Source organism: Poecilia formosa, unplaced genomic scaffold (genome assembly GCF_000485575.1).
Source record: "Poecilia formosa unplaced genomic scaffold, Poecilia_formosa-5.1.2 Scaffold6, whole genome shotgun sequence".
NCBI lineage: Eukaryota > Metazoa > Chordata > Actinopteri > Cyprinodontiformes > Poeciliidae > Poecilia > Poecilia formosa.
The window spans coordinates 3,330,003-3,344,945 of NW_006799945.1; the positions used below are offsets into that span (position 1 = coordinate 3,330,003).

Sequence of the window (14,943 nt, forward strand, 5' to 3'; positions counted from 1 at the left end):
CACATTCCTTCATCTTTTAAAAGCGTTACCTCTATCAATCGCAGCGTTTCTTTTTGCCAGGAGTGTTCATTTCCATTAAATATGCTTGAAATCCAAAGAGAAATGTCACATAGAGGCTGCGCTCGGAGAAACTCTGATGACGCAAACATTTTAATCCACCCTGCAGCTGACTGACCTCAAAAGCCAAATTGTCATACATCACTAATTCAACATGGAACATGTGGAAATGTTTCATAAGGAGGAAGTTTTTAGGGTCATTCAGTTGCTGAATGGAGAACTTGTTAGTGCCGAAAAATTCATATAGCGATTCATTAAAATCCATCTTAATCAGGCCTTGTTTTGCATTTTCTGACTCATTTTTAGTCCTAATTAAACACTTTGGTCTGCCTCTTTGACCCAGTTACTTCTGATTTAGCTTTCCGGATGCCAGAGCGTTTCTTTTTCACATTTTGTTCACCAAAAAAGGCTCATTTTATGAGGTCAGACATCCTTTTTATCTACACGAGTCTTTTCCCTGTAGGATTTCTATTTAAGTCTGGGCCTCTGTCAGTTTCTGAAACACAACCAGGTTGGATGCAAGAAGTTTGATGACGTTCACCGGTTTCCTTTAACTCGTGCATTTATTATTAATTAAATCCAATGGTGTTGAACCGCAACTTGAATAAATGTGAGTGTTTTGCTTTATTGATGTTGCTGGTGCTCGTTGTTATCAACTTAATTGAACTGAGCTGTACTGATCTGAAAGCAAACTGAGCTGAAAGGAATTTACCGAATTTTAAACTAACGAAAATTAAAACTAAATTAAGATGACATGAATTCAATTCAATTTAGAAGAATTCAATTAAGCTGAATTGTAATTAACTGAATCTTAAATTGGATGGATGGATTTTTTTGTTTTGATTTGTAGGTTCATTTTGCCCTGGTTGATATAATTTTGTATTTTGAAGACAGTTTTGATTCAGATTGTCTTTTTGTGATTTTTTTTGTTACTTGAAGTTATTGATTTCCTGATGACAGATTTGATTACAAATTTAAAACTGGTATCATCAGTGGTTCTAAGACCCATGGATTTGAGTTTTTTATTTAAACGACAACAAATGATTGCATGTGCTGTGATTGTAATTTTCATGTTTTAACTACATAGGTGAAAAAATGGAGAGACCACTGCACTGAACCTCCTGGTTTTTCCACCAAATATTGATTTCTGAACTCTTCCTGAGTTAAAACATTAGCATTGTCGTTTCTAAATGAATATGAACTTGTTTTCATTGCATTATTAAAAGAAAAGCACTGCACCTTTTTTGTTATTTTGACCATTTCTCATTTTCTGCAAATAAATATTATGTTTTTGCTTGGAATTTCAGAGACATGTTATCAGTAGTTCATAGAATAAAAGAACAAGTTCATTTTACTCAAAAATATACCTCAGGAGTAAAATCAGAGAAACTGTTGTGTTCTCTTAAGTTTTTCCTTAGCTGTACGTTACAAACATTTCACTTCCCTTTTAACACATTTAAGAAAACGACCACACACTTCACCTCTGCTTATCTGCAGTTTCCCACGGCGTCACATGACCAGCGTCCTCCTCTCCTTCTCCAGAAACAAGATGGCAGCGAGTTTCATTTACATGACTGATACTGTATGTTAAAAAATGACTTATATCAGCCGATACTGATATTAGTGCCAATATATACAGACTGAACAACATTAAACTAAGCTGTGCTGAACTGAGCTTAGTTGATTCGTACCAAACTAACTGAACTGGAATGAACTCAGTGGGCTGATTGAACTGAATTATTTTTATCTGATTTTATGAAGTCCAAGATTTCCACTGAAGACTGGTCCTCTGTTGGCATTTGCTGCTTTGCCATACTTGTTCTTTCGCGAGTATTTAGCGGTGTTTAATTTCAGTAAAACATCTCCACTGCTTGCTGAATATCCTACCAAAGATGATGAGAGAACAAAAACACCGTCCATGTTTCTGGAAGAGCTTATAGATCTCCTGTAAAGAAGCCCTTGTTGCTTGTTTGTCCGGGACTCCCCGCCTGCAGGGCTTTGAGCCTGCTAATGGAAGTGACAGTAGAGGAAAGTCGAGCTGCTGGCAAACAGCCAGATAAGCCTAATTTTTTATAGCCGGACTGCAGTGGCTTCTCCTCCTGTCCTGGAGAATGCAGTGAATGTTGCCTTTTCCCTTCAGGACGAGGGAGGATGTATCTGACCGGGGAGACTGCTGGGCAGTAAAACCTCCAGTCGAGTTCATACCAGCAAAGCAAAGTGTTGTGCATTGTGGTTTAACTGCAGGGAAATAAGACTAGATGTATGAACAAATACGCTTGGCACTGTGGCTCATTTTCGCTAATATTTCTGACTTTTCTGTTGTTCCGACTGCAAAATGTGTGTTTTTAAAAAAAAATTTTATTCTGCATTTCAAGTTGGTGTAAACTAAGTTTGCTAAAAGATAAATCAATTATTAATAATCCCCTAGTAGAAAAAAACTGAAATGACTTAAGACTTCTTCAATCGGTTTAATAGTAAGTAAGTAAGTAGAAGGACAAGCGGCAGGCAAGCAGAAATGGACAGACTTTACAAGAAGCTGTTAAATATTATCGATTTGAACTTTAAAGAGACACGACTGCAGGGAGACACATTGACTTGTCTGGCTGCGCTGCCTCCTTCCCCACCTGACTCCACAAATAGAGCCTTGTTCCTAAAGATTACATAAGGAATCCCTGAGCAGACGGGTGAGGTCAGATCACAGGGTGTTTGTGACAGAGCGCTGTCTTAAGACGGGACGTGGCTGGACCCGGTGGACTGCATTGTTTCCCACACAGAGCCGCCTTACATTACGCCCGTGTCAGCTATCGATTCAGGAAGCCGGGGGAACAACAGAAGGAGTATTCTTTCTCCTCCCGCATCTCATCTGTATGCTCCGAGGAGCCGCGGCTCCTAAAGCTCCATCTTCGCTCCGTGACTCGGCACTGCTGAAGCGAACCGAAACGTCGGGAGTTTTTTTTTCTCTCCTGTGTATTCCAGTCTGCCGAACAACAAGGCCCTGCATTTGCTTTCATCTAGCTTAATGATGCTTAAAAGTGATGTGCAACACACACTAGAAAGTCACATAATGCTTTAGAAAGATCTTCTGAGATATTAACTGGTTCAGTTACTGATTAATTTCCTTTAATAGAAATATTTTCACTCATAAGCATTTGTAATTAACTGAATCTAACGGTTTTGAATTGCATAAAATTTCATTTTAATGTAGTTCTGACTGGACTCAGTTGAATAAAAGGGATGTTTATAAATTTTGCGTTACATAATTGAATTAAATTGAGTTAAACTGAGTGAGACTAATCTGAACTGAAATGAAATAAAAGTGAACTGAACTGGATTTACTAAATTAAAGTGGACTGAAATGGACAAAGTGTAAGCAAACTAAAGTTCAATCAACTCGACTGAACTGAAATGAACTGAATTGTTTTTAGTAGATTAATTTGAACTGAAATGAACTAATTAGAGCCAAACTGAGCTGAATTGGATGCAGTTAAGTGAAGCAAAACAGATTAATTTATTGTTGCGTAATTGAATGAAACTGTATCAAAATCTGAACTTGATACAGTTTATTTTTTTGTTGATTTTTTTGAGTTTTGTTTTGATTTCCAAATAACTTTTATGAGGCAATATATCTACTCAGCATGAGTCTTTATCCTGTGGATTTTCTATTTTCTATTTATTTTCTATTTCCACCAGCTGCTAGAAAACTTTTATGATGGTGTAATTCACCTGGACTCATTTCTGTCTCTGTTATATTTGTACCCGGAAGTCAGATTTTGTTCCAACATCGGAAAACCAAAGACAAACGTCTCCTAAAATGGGAATTCTTGGAAAATCAGGGGCTCTACTGCATCCCAGTAACTTGAAGGTTGTAACTCCACAAACTAAGTGTGTTCCAGGGATGTGAAACATCAGCGACTTTTCAGCAACTATTTTCACAGTACAAGTCACAATGAGTCCATTTTTCATTGCACGACATTCTGTCACTTAAGGGTGAAATGCATTCTGTGTGCGATGGATAGAAAATTGAGGGAGGTGCAAATAAGCTGTTAATTACTGCAGGGTTTTAGTAGAAAACACTGAGCTGAGCCAAGAGCATTCCACACATTTTCAAACACCTGTTAAAGTCCCAGAGCCAACATGGTGAATATAGTACAATCATTTGTGAATACCAGCCCAATTGATATGATAAATATAATACCTTTATACATGTCTTCTATACTCTTGCATAGTGAAAGTCGGCATGTTTGATTTGACTCCGGCTTTGCAGGGATCACATGGAAAAACGATGTTTTAATGTCTCACATTGATGATAAAGTCAGAGAAATTTGTGCTCTCCAGTGAAAACGCATGACTTCACTTTTTAATTCCAGCTCTTGCATCATGCAAAGTTCCTGAAAAGGAGGACAGGAATGTGTGACACAGAATTGCATCAACAAAACATACATGGGGAGAGTTTCAATTTGTGCAAGTCTTCCGCAGTTAAAAACCATGATTAGTTTGAAAAAACAGTGCATGCTACTGACTGCAGCGTAAGCAGAACGTGAGGATGCGCGTTCCTCGTTAGTGAGAGTCCAATATGTGTGTTTGCCCCCGGCAGGCGGGGGCGTCGTCCATGTGGGCGTCATGCTGCGGGCTGCTGAACGAGGTGATGGGCACGGGAACAGTGCGGACACCGCAGCCGGGCTTCGGAGCGGGGGCGGGGCCCTTCCGCTTTGCCCCCAGCGCAGGGTACTCCACCTACCCCCCCACCAGCTCAGGGAGCGCCGGGCAGCTCTGCAAGGCCTGCGGGCTGGCCTTCTCCGTCTTCAGACGCAAGGTAAACGCAGGCAGAGGTTAGACCCTTGGGGGCGGGGGTGATTTCTCTTCACCACAGAAATCTGTGAAGCTCCATGTCTGAGTTCACCTTCATCTTTTTTTTTTGCTCTAAAGTGACTCTTTTAAGATTAATGCTCAGTCTTCTTTTTATGTTGTGACTGCATGCTGCTTTTTAAATGGAGTTTAATGATGCATTCAAGGAACACATTCATAATTACTGAGCTTTTGATCAGTCATGCAAACCTTAATAGAACTTTTCGGTCTTAAACCTAATCAAATGCTGTGATCTCGGGATTATTTTTATTTCCAAAGTAGTGCGAACTAACACAATAACAGTTGAAACTTTTCCGTTCTTGTTTTTCATGCATGCTTTTCTAGGATTTACCTACTTTTCCTGACATGGCTGCTCCAAAATCGTCACAACTGGGTGTCACAAAATGAGTCAAACTTGAACGACAGTCAAACTTATCCCTTAATCTGATCTTTATATATAAATGTCGGGTTTGACATACGTGATACTCTGCAGAGTCGCGGTAATCTTGACATTTCAAGTCCTCCTGTCCAACCCGGAGTTTTGTAGCTTGAATAGATTTGTCTGGCAGTCGGAGACGTTGATAAAAACTCCGCCGTTCCCAGCTTCCCTCTCCGCTCGCTGCTTCAGATCGCACTTTCATCCTCCGTGCGCAGTCAGTTGCCTCCCCTCCGACGGCGGCGGGTCGACTCAGCGTTTGAGTGTCAGCGTGGTATTTTTCGTGGCGTGGAAAAAGTCCCACCGGGGGATAAGCTGCAGCCGATTGAAGAAAGCCGTCTGTTCCGCTGGAAATGTGCTCCGGGTGGATCCGGGGCTCAGTTGTGCCCGAGCGATAAGAAAATGTTTACCGCCACGGCTGACCTGCTTTTCTGTTCATTTGAAGTGTCAATCTACTCTGTCGCTCTGTATCAATGATAAATGTCAAACATCGCCAGAAGCTACTGTTGCACACTCGAACAGAAGTGGTGTCGAGACATGCGGCGGTTGTAAATTTCCTTTACTTCCTTTTTTTCTGAACATACAAAACACGTTCATCGNTGATTAATTTTTTTTGCAAAGTGATAAAAGCTGGTTAGCTCTTGAATTGCTACAAAATAAAGCTGTATGTCCCTCAGCCCACTGGCTGCAATGTTGACACCTTGTCATGCCATGAGACCTAAATCCTGAAACTGGGATGCATGGAGTGCATCCCAGTTTTCCATGTCTGGCATATAACCATTAATTTTATCTTTCAAACTGGTTCTATTGATCCTGTGTCCAGACAGAGGGATAATCAGTAGCCCAGCATCATGACCTGTTTGTTCTGAAGATCCTGTAGCTTCCACTTCATCTTCCTGACATGATGCCTCCTCACCCTGACTCTCATACTGATGGGAGGAACCACAGAGCTCTGTTAGGTTAAAGCTCATCTTCTCATCTTCCAACAGGTTCCAGAGGAATCACCTCAAACCAGATGTTGGACTGGATTTTATTTCACTGTAATTTGTGAATGTTAGCTTCTCATTTTCAACAGTGGAGCTACAAAGGTTTAAAAAGGTTATCATTAAGTCTCATCAACATCAATATTTCCACTAAATAAGAGGCAAAAAAAAACATTTGTTTGATAAAGGAAAAACCTCTCAGACTCTGAGCCGGACAGCATCAAACTATTTTTTTATATATTAAACAATTAATTTAATTTCACATAATTATCGCAGTAGAAGCCATTTGTTTGTTAAATACTTAATGAAACATATTTACCGTGTTTGATGTTTGTTGTAAATGATGTATACTCACAAATAATTAGGTAATTAGTCCAAGTTTGTCGTTTATTGAACGTTCAGAAACTACAGCCGCTGTGATGCGTCACAGCAAAGGTAAAATAACCCGAACAGGTGACCAACTCAAAACCACTCACACCGTTTTACTCTCCGTCTCTCTCTCATTAAAGCACACCTGTTGCCATGGCAACCGCCTGCGCTTCACAAGCCGACCAGAGATTACTTTAAAAACATAACATTCAGTCCGTTATGATATTAGGTTTGCAGGCTTGATATTTATTTTGCGATTATTAATAAGCGCTTAGGGAAGCACTTATTACATTCCGCTGTGTGCACAGCGGAATGTGTGGTTGATTCCGCGGTGGTTGATTGGTTAATTTTAAACTCCTGCTCTGCTAGTTATTTTGGTAATGGAACTGAAACGCACAGAATTACTTAACACCTTGTTGAAACAATAATCACTGAGATTATTATTGTTGTTGGGTGATTAATTTGAACACATTTTGTTGACTTTTTGTTGTTGTTCTTTAATAAAGTTACGAACATTTTAAGCGAGCCAGAGGTGGACGTGCTGGTCTCAGCGTCCTGGCGGCGTTTAGTTTCTCACCTAATGCTGAGATCGACTCAAAACCTTCCGCGATCGACGTGTTGCACCGCTGCTCTAGCAAAGCACGAACAGTTCAGAAACTATCTGAAATGGAATAAAAAGTTATTTATTAACTGATTAAGTCGTGTTTTAAACGCAACTTGAGCGCTACGACGCTCGCGCTGGGTTTACACCTGTGAGGCAGTGAAGAGACCTGCTGCTGCTGTACAGAGCTACGCAGGTGTGTTAGAATAATGGCAGCAAACCAGCAAAACGCAAAGAACTTTTCACAGTTTTCCCCCCAAACTAACCGACTGAGTTGAGCAAAGCTGTTGGATGCAGGTAATGTTAGCTAAATGATGACTAGCTAATATCAATACATCACCTTAAGCTTAACAAGCAGCCTGTAGGCTACCGATGTTGTCTATGTCCAGCTCATACATTCATTTTTTCCCCAAAAAAGTCGATCCCCCCTCCCCTCTCATACACGTCCCAGACAGCTATTTGTGATCCATAGGGGGGCCCAGAAAATGTTTGGAAACCACTGGGGGGGGTCAGGAGAAAAAATTTGTGTTGCACACTCGAACAGAAGTGGTGTCGAGACATGCGGTGGTTGTAAATTTCCTTTACTTCCTTTTTTTCTGAACATACAAAACACGTTCATCGATCCGTGCGTTACACTATAGCGGTTACATTCGCCATCTTCTTCTTCTTCTTCACTTAGGACCCTTCCTGCCCGAGGCTGCCCTAAGCGCCTGTTAGAAACTGATCACTGTCCAAACTTGTTTCACTCTCAGTCCGAATAGCTACCAACATACACGTGAATATTCCGCTAACCATGGACAATGAAACAGTATTTTTTTAATAAAACAAAACATTCATAGGAACAGAGAATAGACTCATATTTTAATGGAAGGAGGGGGTGGGGGGGTTCCTTGATCCAAAGTCCTCAGTCCTCAGCAACTGATCCCCCACACTCTCCCCCTCAAAATAAATGTCGTCCCGACATACTGACATTTCTGGAGAGCTGAGTCTTCAGCTGGTATGGAGACAGGTTTGGAAGACAGTCTCTTGGTACACTTTCCTGTATGATACAGTTCTGAACATGGCATCTATCCCCCTCTTCATGTCATGTTAAAACAATAGACATTACTGGCCAGGTAATATCTGTAAAGTCACTCTGCCATCTCTGCAGGTTGTGTGTATCAGACTGTAAAGTTTGACTTTAAGTTCCTGCCCTAACCCTTCATTTAGACCCACTTATGCTATTATGTGCTTAACATATGTAGCCGTCTAAATCAATGTAATAGCGGTCCAAATTCCAGATGTGCACTAATCAGCTATCAATATGTTTAAAGCTTACGCTTCTAATCCCCTCTGTCCTGTGTAGTTACCCAACCTGAACATATAACTGAACAATGTGACCTAACCACAATATGAACTTAACATTACTTGTGCCTAACCATAAATGTTGGTTGGCCTAGCCTACTGTATGTGAGTGTTTTGGGTGGATGTCGTTGTCTAGAAGGATACTGTCTCGAAAAAGGTGCCAGCCTCCTCTCGTCTGCTTCATCAAATGACACTGCCTCGGTGGAGTCTTGCTCGTCTGCTTCATCAAATGATGCTGCTTTCACCGGATCTTGTCCATCGGCTTCATCAGATGATGTGTGTTCCTCTGCCGCCATTTCTCCTTCCTCTCTGTCCACTTCTCCTTCCCACTCCACCTCTGGTTCTGCACCCGCTTGAGCATCCTCTGCACCTCTTCTCAGCTGACCTTCAACTTGTTGAGGTTGTACCTTCGGATGGGTGATGAACCTCCAGTTGTCTTCGTCATCAGAGCTGCTGTCACCATTCTTGTCAACCCATTCTTTCTGCTTCCTTCTGTTTCTACTCTGCTGTTGACTCTTCTTGTCCATCATATTTTTCACATCTTCCTCCGTTTCAGCTGTGAGAAAGTCACAAGGTAATAGTACGTTTCTGTGCAAAACTCTGACCTTTCCTGTGCCTTTCTCAGGGTGTACTGCATAAACAGGACTGTCCTTCTGTTTCCTTTCAGTGACTACATAGACCTTATCTTCCCAGTACGACCTGAGTTTTCCTGGTCCTCCTCGCTCGTTGAAATTTCGCACCAAGACCCTAGATCCTGGCTGCAGTTCCACTCCATGAATTTTCCGATCGTACCCCATCTTTGCTCTGTTCCGCTCCTTATGTGCTGTCTCAGATGCCAACTTGTAAGCTTCTTGCATCCTTTTTCTCCACTTACTGGCATAATCGCTGTGGGAGGTACTCTGATCAGTTGGAGTTAACCCAAACATCATGTCCACTGGCAGCCGAGGACTCCGGCCATAAAGAAGGTAGTAAGGTGCATATCCGGTCGCTTCGCTACGCGTACAATTATACGCATGCACCACTTTGGGCAGGGAGCTCTTCCAATCTGACTTTTCTTTTTCTGTCAGGTTTCTGAGCATTGAAAGAAGAGTTCGATTAAATCTCTCTGCTTGCCCATTTCCAGCTGCATGGTAGGGAGTTGTACGAGAGCCTTGGATGCCACAATACTTTTCCAGCTTCGAAAACAGCTTGTTTTCGAATTCTTTGCCCTGATCATGATGAAGTTTAGCTGGAAATCCAAACTTTAGGGCAAAGTCTCCGAAGATCTTTTCTGCAGCAGTTTTTGCTGATTTGTTCGTGCATGCATACGCTTGAGCAAAGCGTGTGAAGTGATCTATGACAACGAGGATGTATTCATATCCTCCTTTACAACGCTCCAAATGAAGGAAGTCAATGGAGACCATCTCGAATGGGTGAGTGGTAACAATATTGACCAGTGGTGCTCTTGTTATCCTGTTTGGATGCTTCCGCTTCAGGCAACTACAAACTTTTGTCACATAGTGTTCCACATCCCTTTTCATATATGGCCAGTAAAATCGGTCACGGATTAAGTTCAATGTTCTCTCCACACCAAGGTGTCCCATTTCCTCATGCAGTTCTTTATATATCAGCTGGTGGAACACCTTGGGCAGCACAAGTTGAACTCGATTGGAGGACTTCCTAAGCAGGATGCCATCTTTATTCACACACAGTTTGTTTCTTTCTCTGGCAAATACAGAGATACCATCACGCCAATTTCTTTTGGCATGCCGGGGCCATTGTTTTCTCATCACAAACTCACGCACCTTTCCAATCATCGAATCCTCTTCCTGTGCTTTTCTGAGGTCCTCTGGTGATATTTTGGCCACTGTTGGTGTTATGTGTTCCTGTTCGTCATCATTGCAGACTGACATTATAACTGCAGGACACAACCACGGCTCTTGATCACGGGATGTTAGCTGGACTGACTGTGTGACAGAGGAAATTACCTCTGGCTCCATCTCCTGGACGCATGTCCGCATGTACTCCTCCATGTCCAGGGGCATCCTTGACAGTCCATCTGCGTCCCCATTCACTTTTCCCGGTCGATACTTGATGGAGAAGTTAAAGTCTGCTAGTTCGGCTATCCAGCGGTGTGTGGTGGCATTTAGCTTGGCTGATGTTAAAACATAGGTTAAAGGGTTATTGTCCGTATAGACAACAAAAGAGGGTGCATAATAAAGGTACTCTCTGAATCGTTCACAGATCGCCCACTTCATTGCTAAGAACTCTAACTTCCCAGAATGGAGGTGGTAATTCTTTTCTGGTGAAGTTAGTGTTCTTGACCCATAACCTATGACCACAAGTTTGCCTTGTTGTCTCTGGTACAACACTGCACCGAGGCCTTCTTGAGAAGCATCACAGTGCAATACGAATGGTTTTTCAAAGTCAGGGTAACCTAATAGGGGAGGAGACAGCAGATACTCCAACAGCTGGCAGAGAACATCCTTATGATGTTTTGTCCATTCGATTGGATGGCTTGAAGGAAGCTGGTCTGAGCTTTTGTGCCTTCCCTTATTTGTTTTTGACCCTCCTCCTTTCACTACCTTTCCAGGTTTCTTTTCTGTGCACATCAGGCTGTACAGGGGCTTAGCAGTGCGTGAGAAGTTGGGAATATATGGACGATAGTATGATAGGAAGCCCAACATTTTCCTCAAATCACCCACTGTTTTTGGTATGCGGTCTTTGAGTGCTTGTACTGGTGCGATCTCAGCAGGATCCATGCAGTAGCCATCCTTGGACACAATCTTTCCCAGAAACTTCACCTTGTCTTTGAAGATTTCACATTTTTTTGGCGTTAATTTCACTCCATAAGTTTGATAACGACGCAACACCTCTCTCAGGTCGCGTAAATGATTCTCAAACGACTGGCTGTGGACCAGATTGTCATCCAAATATGGCTGAGATGTTTCATCCCTAAGGCCTGCGAGGCACTCCTCCATACTGCGCTGGAACTCTGCTGGAGCCGAGGACAGGCCAAAGGGAATCCTGATCCACTCATATAATCCCCAAGGTGTTATAAATGCGGTTAGTGGTCTGCTACTCTCCTCCAGGAAACCCTGATGGTATGCCTTGCCCTGGTCCAAGACAGAGAACCATGCACTTCCATTCAGGTTATTAAGCATATCCTGCACTCGAGGGATAGGATGACGATCCGGAATGGATTTTCGGTTCAGCTCACGATAATCCACGCACAAGCGGAGGCTCCCATCTTTCTTGCGCACACAAACTATGGGTGATGAATATGGAGATCTGGACTTTTGAATCCAACCCCTGTTCAGCAGGTCTTCCAGATATTCCTTCACCTCCTTAAGAAGCGGTTTTGGGACAGATGTATAAGTCCGTCTTACTGGGGTTGTGTCGCTCAGCCTGATTTTTAGCTGCAGGGATGGGATGCACCCCACATCATACTCATCCTGAGAAAATGCATTACACTCCTCATGAAGCATCCTCCTTACATCTTCTTGCTGCTCAGGAGTCAGGTGGTCAATGGGCACTGGCGGGTCCCACCGATCATGTTTGGATACCTCAGGCTCTCTGTGTTCTCCATGTGGCTCATCAGAAGCTGGACAGTTGCGGTTGCTGTCAGGTGAGATTATCTCTGTTTCCTTTTCACTTGCACCGACAGGTCTAGCTTCTACTGGATAAACCGCTTTAATCTGCTGCAAGTATCCCACTACAGTGCGGGGTATCAGAGTAATGTCTGAATGACTGTCGTTTGTGACTGGGATCGATACTGCTGACCGGTTTCCTGTTTTCAGACAGACCACTGTTTTTAAGATGTTCAAACCCTCAGGCCATTTTGGGACCACCTCAGGCTCAAACAGCACTTCCTGTCTTTTTGAGAGAGGGCCCATCCTCACACTACACTTCACCTCTTTGGTCTGACCCGCAGGAATCACTGTTTTTAGACGTCCAATTTTCACCATAGCTTCCTCATTATTTTGGTGAGCTGTTTTTACTAGGTGAATTAACACATCTGCTTTTTTGCAGTCAAATGAGAAAGCCTCTCTTACTGCTATGGATGTGACACCAGGGTGGTGCTCCATGCCATTCTTTACTAAATGTTCAATTACATTATATCCGATGATTGGTGGCTCAGCCACTCCAGGCTCATTAGAGACGAGTACTGGCACCAGCAGTTCTGAATTCAGGCCCCCCTTTGATCCTAATTTGAATTTTACTTCCACCCAACCTGCAAAGGGAATGGGGGTCTGATTTGCTGCTTTTCCAACCAAAGTCTCTCCCTCCTCTAGGAGCTCACCTGTGCTGCGTAACTTGATGTGGGGAAGCTGGGATCTCCTCAAGCTTTCATTTATGATGGTGACCTGTGAGCCGGTATCCCACAACGCCTTGGTTGGAACATCCTCGAAGAAGCAGTCCACCATACACTTATTTCCTATTAGAGCTCTCAGCTTGGTGTGATGATGTACGGAGAGGTGACTGGCATATGTGGAACCTATGATTTTTTTTGCTTTCTCATCCATTTCCACTTGCTCCTCCAGCTGTTTAATTCGTTCACAGAGCCTCTCATACACCTTTTCCTCAGCTTCTCCTTGCAGCACCGTGTGTTGTTGTGAGTGTGTGGAGGTCTGCATGTTCACATTCATGCCATCGGGTTTCACAGTCAACCTTTTTGGTCCCCTGCAACCCCTAGAGAAGTGTCCCTATTGTCCACACTTAAAACAATGTTCACATTGATCACTTTTGTTGTGCTCTTCACATCCTTTGCATCCCCTTTTAACATTCCTTCTTGCTTGGTGAATAGACGGAGAGCTGGTCATGCTTTTCTTGATTTCAGCGATTTCTTCTCGGAGCAGTCTTACTGTTTCACATAGCTCTGACTCCCTTGAACTGATGGGTGCTGATGTTTTACGGGTTTTTTGCTTCACCACTTCAGCTGACTGTTCTTGGATTGCCAAACTGGCATTAGATGCAGCCTGGTTTTGCTGTCTGAACTGCATTTCTGTTTGTAGCTCGTTGACTTTTGGAGTTTTAGTGTTGTAGCTTTTCCTCTGTTTGGACTGTCGTTCTGAATCCACACTTGCAGCCTCATTCATCTTTTCAATAAGAGTCTCATCTGTCACAGCTTGATCATCAAGGTAAGGCTTCAGCTGAAACTTTATGTTGTCACTCAACAGTCCAGTACTGACTGACCTCAGGAATTTCCTCTGAATGAAGTCGGCGCTGTACTGTTCATCTGGATCTACTTCTCTTGAAGCAAGAAGCAGCCTCTCTTTCAGTTCGATTGCCCTGAAGAGGAAGTTTTGGGGGGATTCCCGACTGTCCTGGGTGATATTTATCAGTCTTTGGTAGATATCCATGGAACTATCCTCTTTAAAATGTCCCTTTAGAATTGCTTTCAGCTGGGGCAGAGTAAGATCACGTTTAATTTCGAGCATGTCACGAATGCTCAAACCAGGGCTGATTGATTTGATTACAGCTTCTATTATTTCAACATCACTATGTCCTTTACTCCGGCCTCTCTCAATTTGATGCATTAAGTTTGTGTACGAGAGCCTGTCTTTCTGACCTCTCTCCCCTATCTGACCACATATTTTAAATTCCCTCCGTATGGTCACTTCTGGAAGCCCATTTGCTGTGGTCGGCATCACATTTTCAACCACTGTTCTCTGAGGCTTACCCCTTATAAGTTCATTTAGCCTCCGTACTTCCTCCTGCAACGCTTGGTTGTTAAGGTGGAGCTGTGAGTACTTTTCGGCCAAGTCCATTTGTTCCGTTACAACCTGGGTGCTTTGTGGTGTGTTGCACGTTGCCTCCCCCTCAGCAGGAACTTCAGAATGTTGCGATATCTGTTCAATTGATTTTAACATTCTCTGCAGATAGCACCGCACCACCTCCTCCTCTTCATTGTTAATCGTAGCATCAATGGACTCTGTTATTAATCGTATTAATGTTCGCCTCGTTACAGAATGTCCACTTTGGATTTTAGCTTCTGCACACACCTCTTTGAGCTGATCCAACTGCAAGAGCCATAGCTGTTGAGAGACGGTCTCTGCCAACTCCTCCATGTCGGTCGCGCGCGGTGTAAGCGTGCTCCCGCCGCTACTTGCTCCAGTTAGCATCCCTCCACGAGAGTCCCGCGACGAAGCGTTAATAGATCTCGGTGGAACCTCCAATATTTTGTTGCACACTCGAACAGAAGTGGTGTCGAGACATGCGGCGGTTGTAAATTTCCTTTACTTCCTTTTTTCTGAACATTCAAAAACACATTCATCGATCCGTGCGTTACACTATAGCGTTACACTATTCGCCATCTTCTCTTCTTC

The 14,943-nt window shown here is 43.0% G+C and overlaps 1 protein-coding gene across 3 annotated transcripts in view; it reads left to right on the top strand.

Moving 5' to 3' along the window:
• Positions 1-14,943, top strand: part of rnf34b (ring finger protein 34b) — a 31,078-nt gene that overhangs the window by 5,421 nt on the left and 10,714 nt on the right. For 2 of the 3 annotated variants that reach the window (XM_007567776.2, XM_007567767.2), the window contains exon 2: positions 4,652-4,870. The exons of the other annotated variant lie outside the window; for it this stretch is intronic. In XM_007567776.2, coding sequence (XP_007567838.2) covers positions 4,652-4,870 — 219 coding nt within the window. The remainder of the gene's footprint in view (positions 1-4,651; positions 4,871-14,943) is intronic. 3 annotated transcript variants of the gene reach the window in all.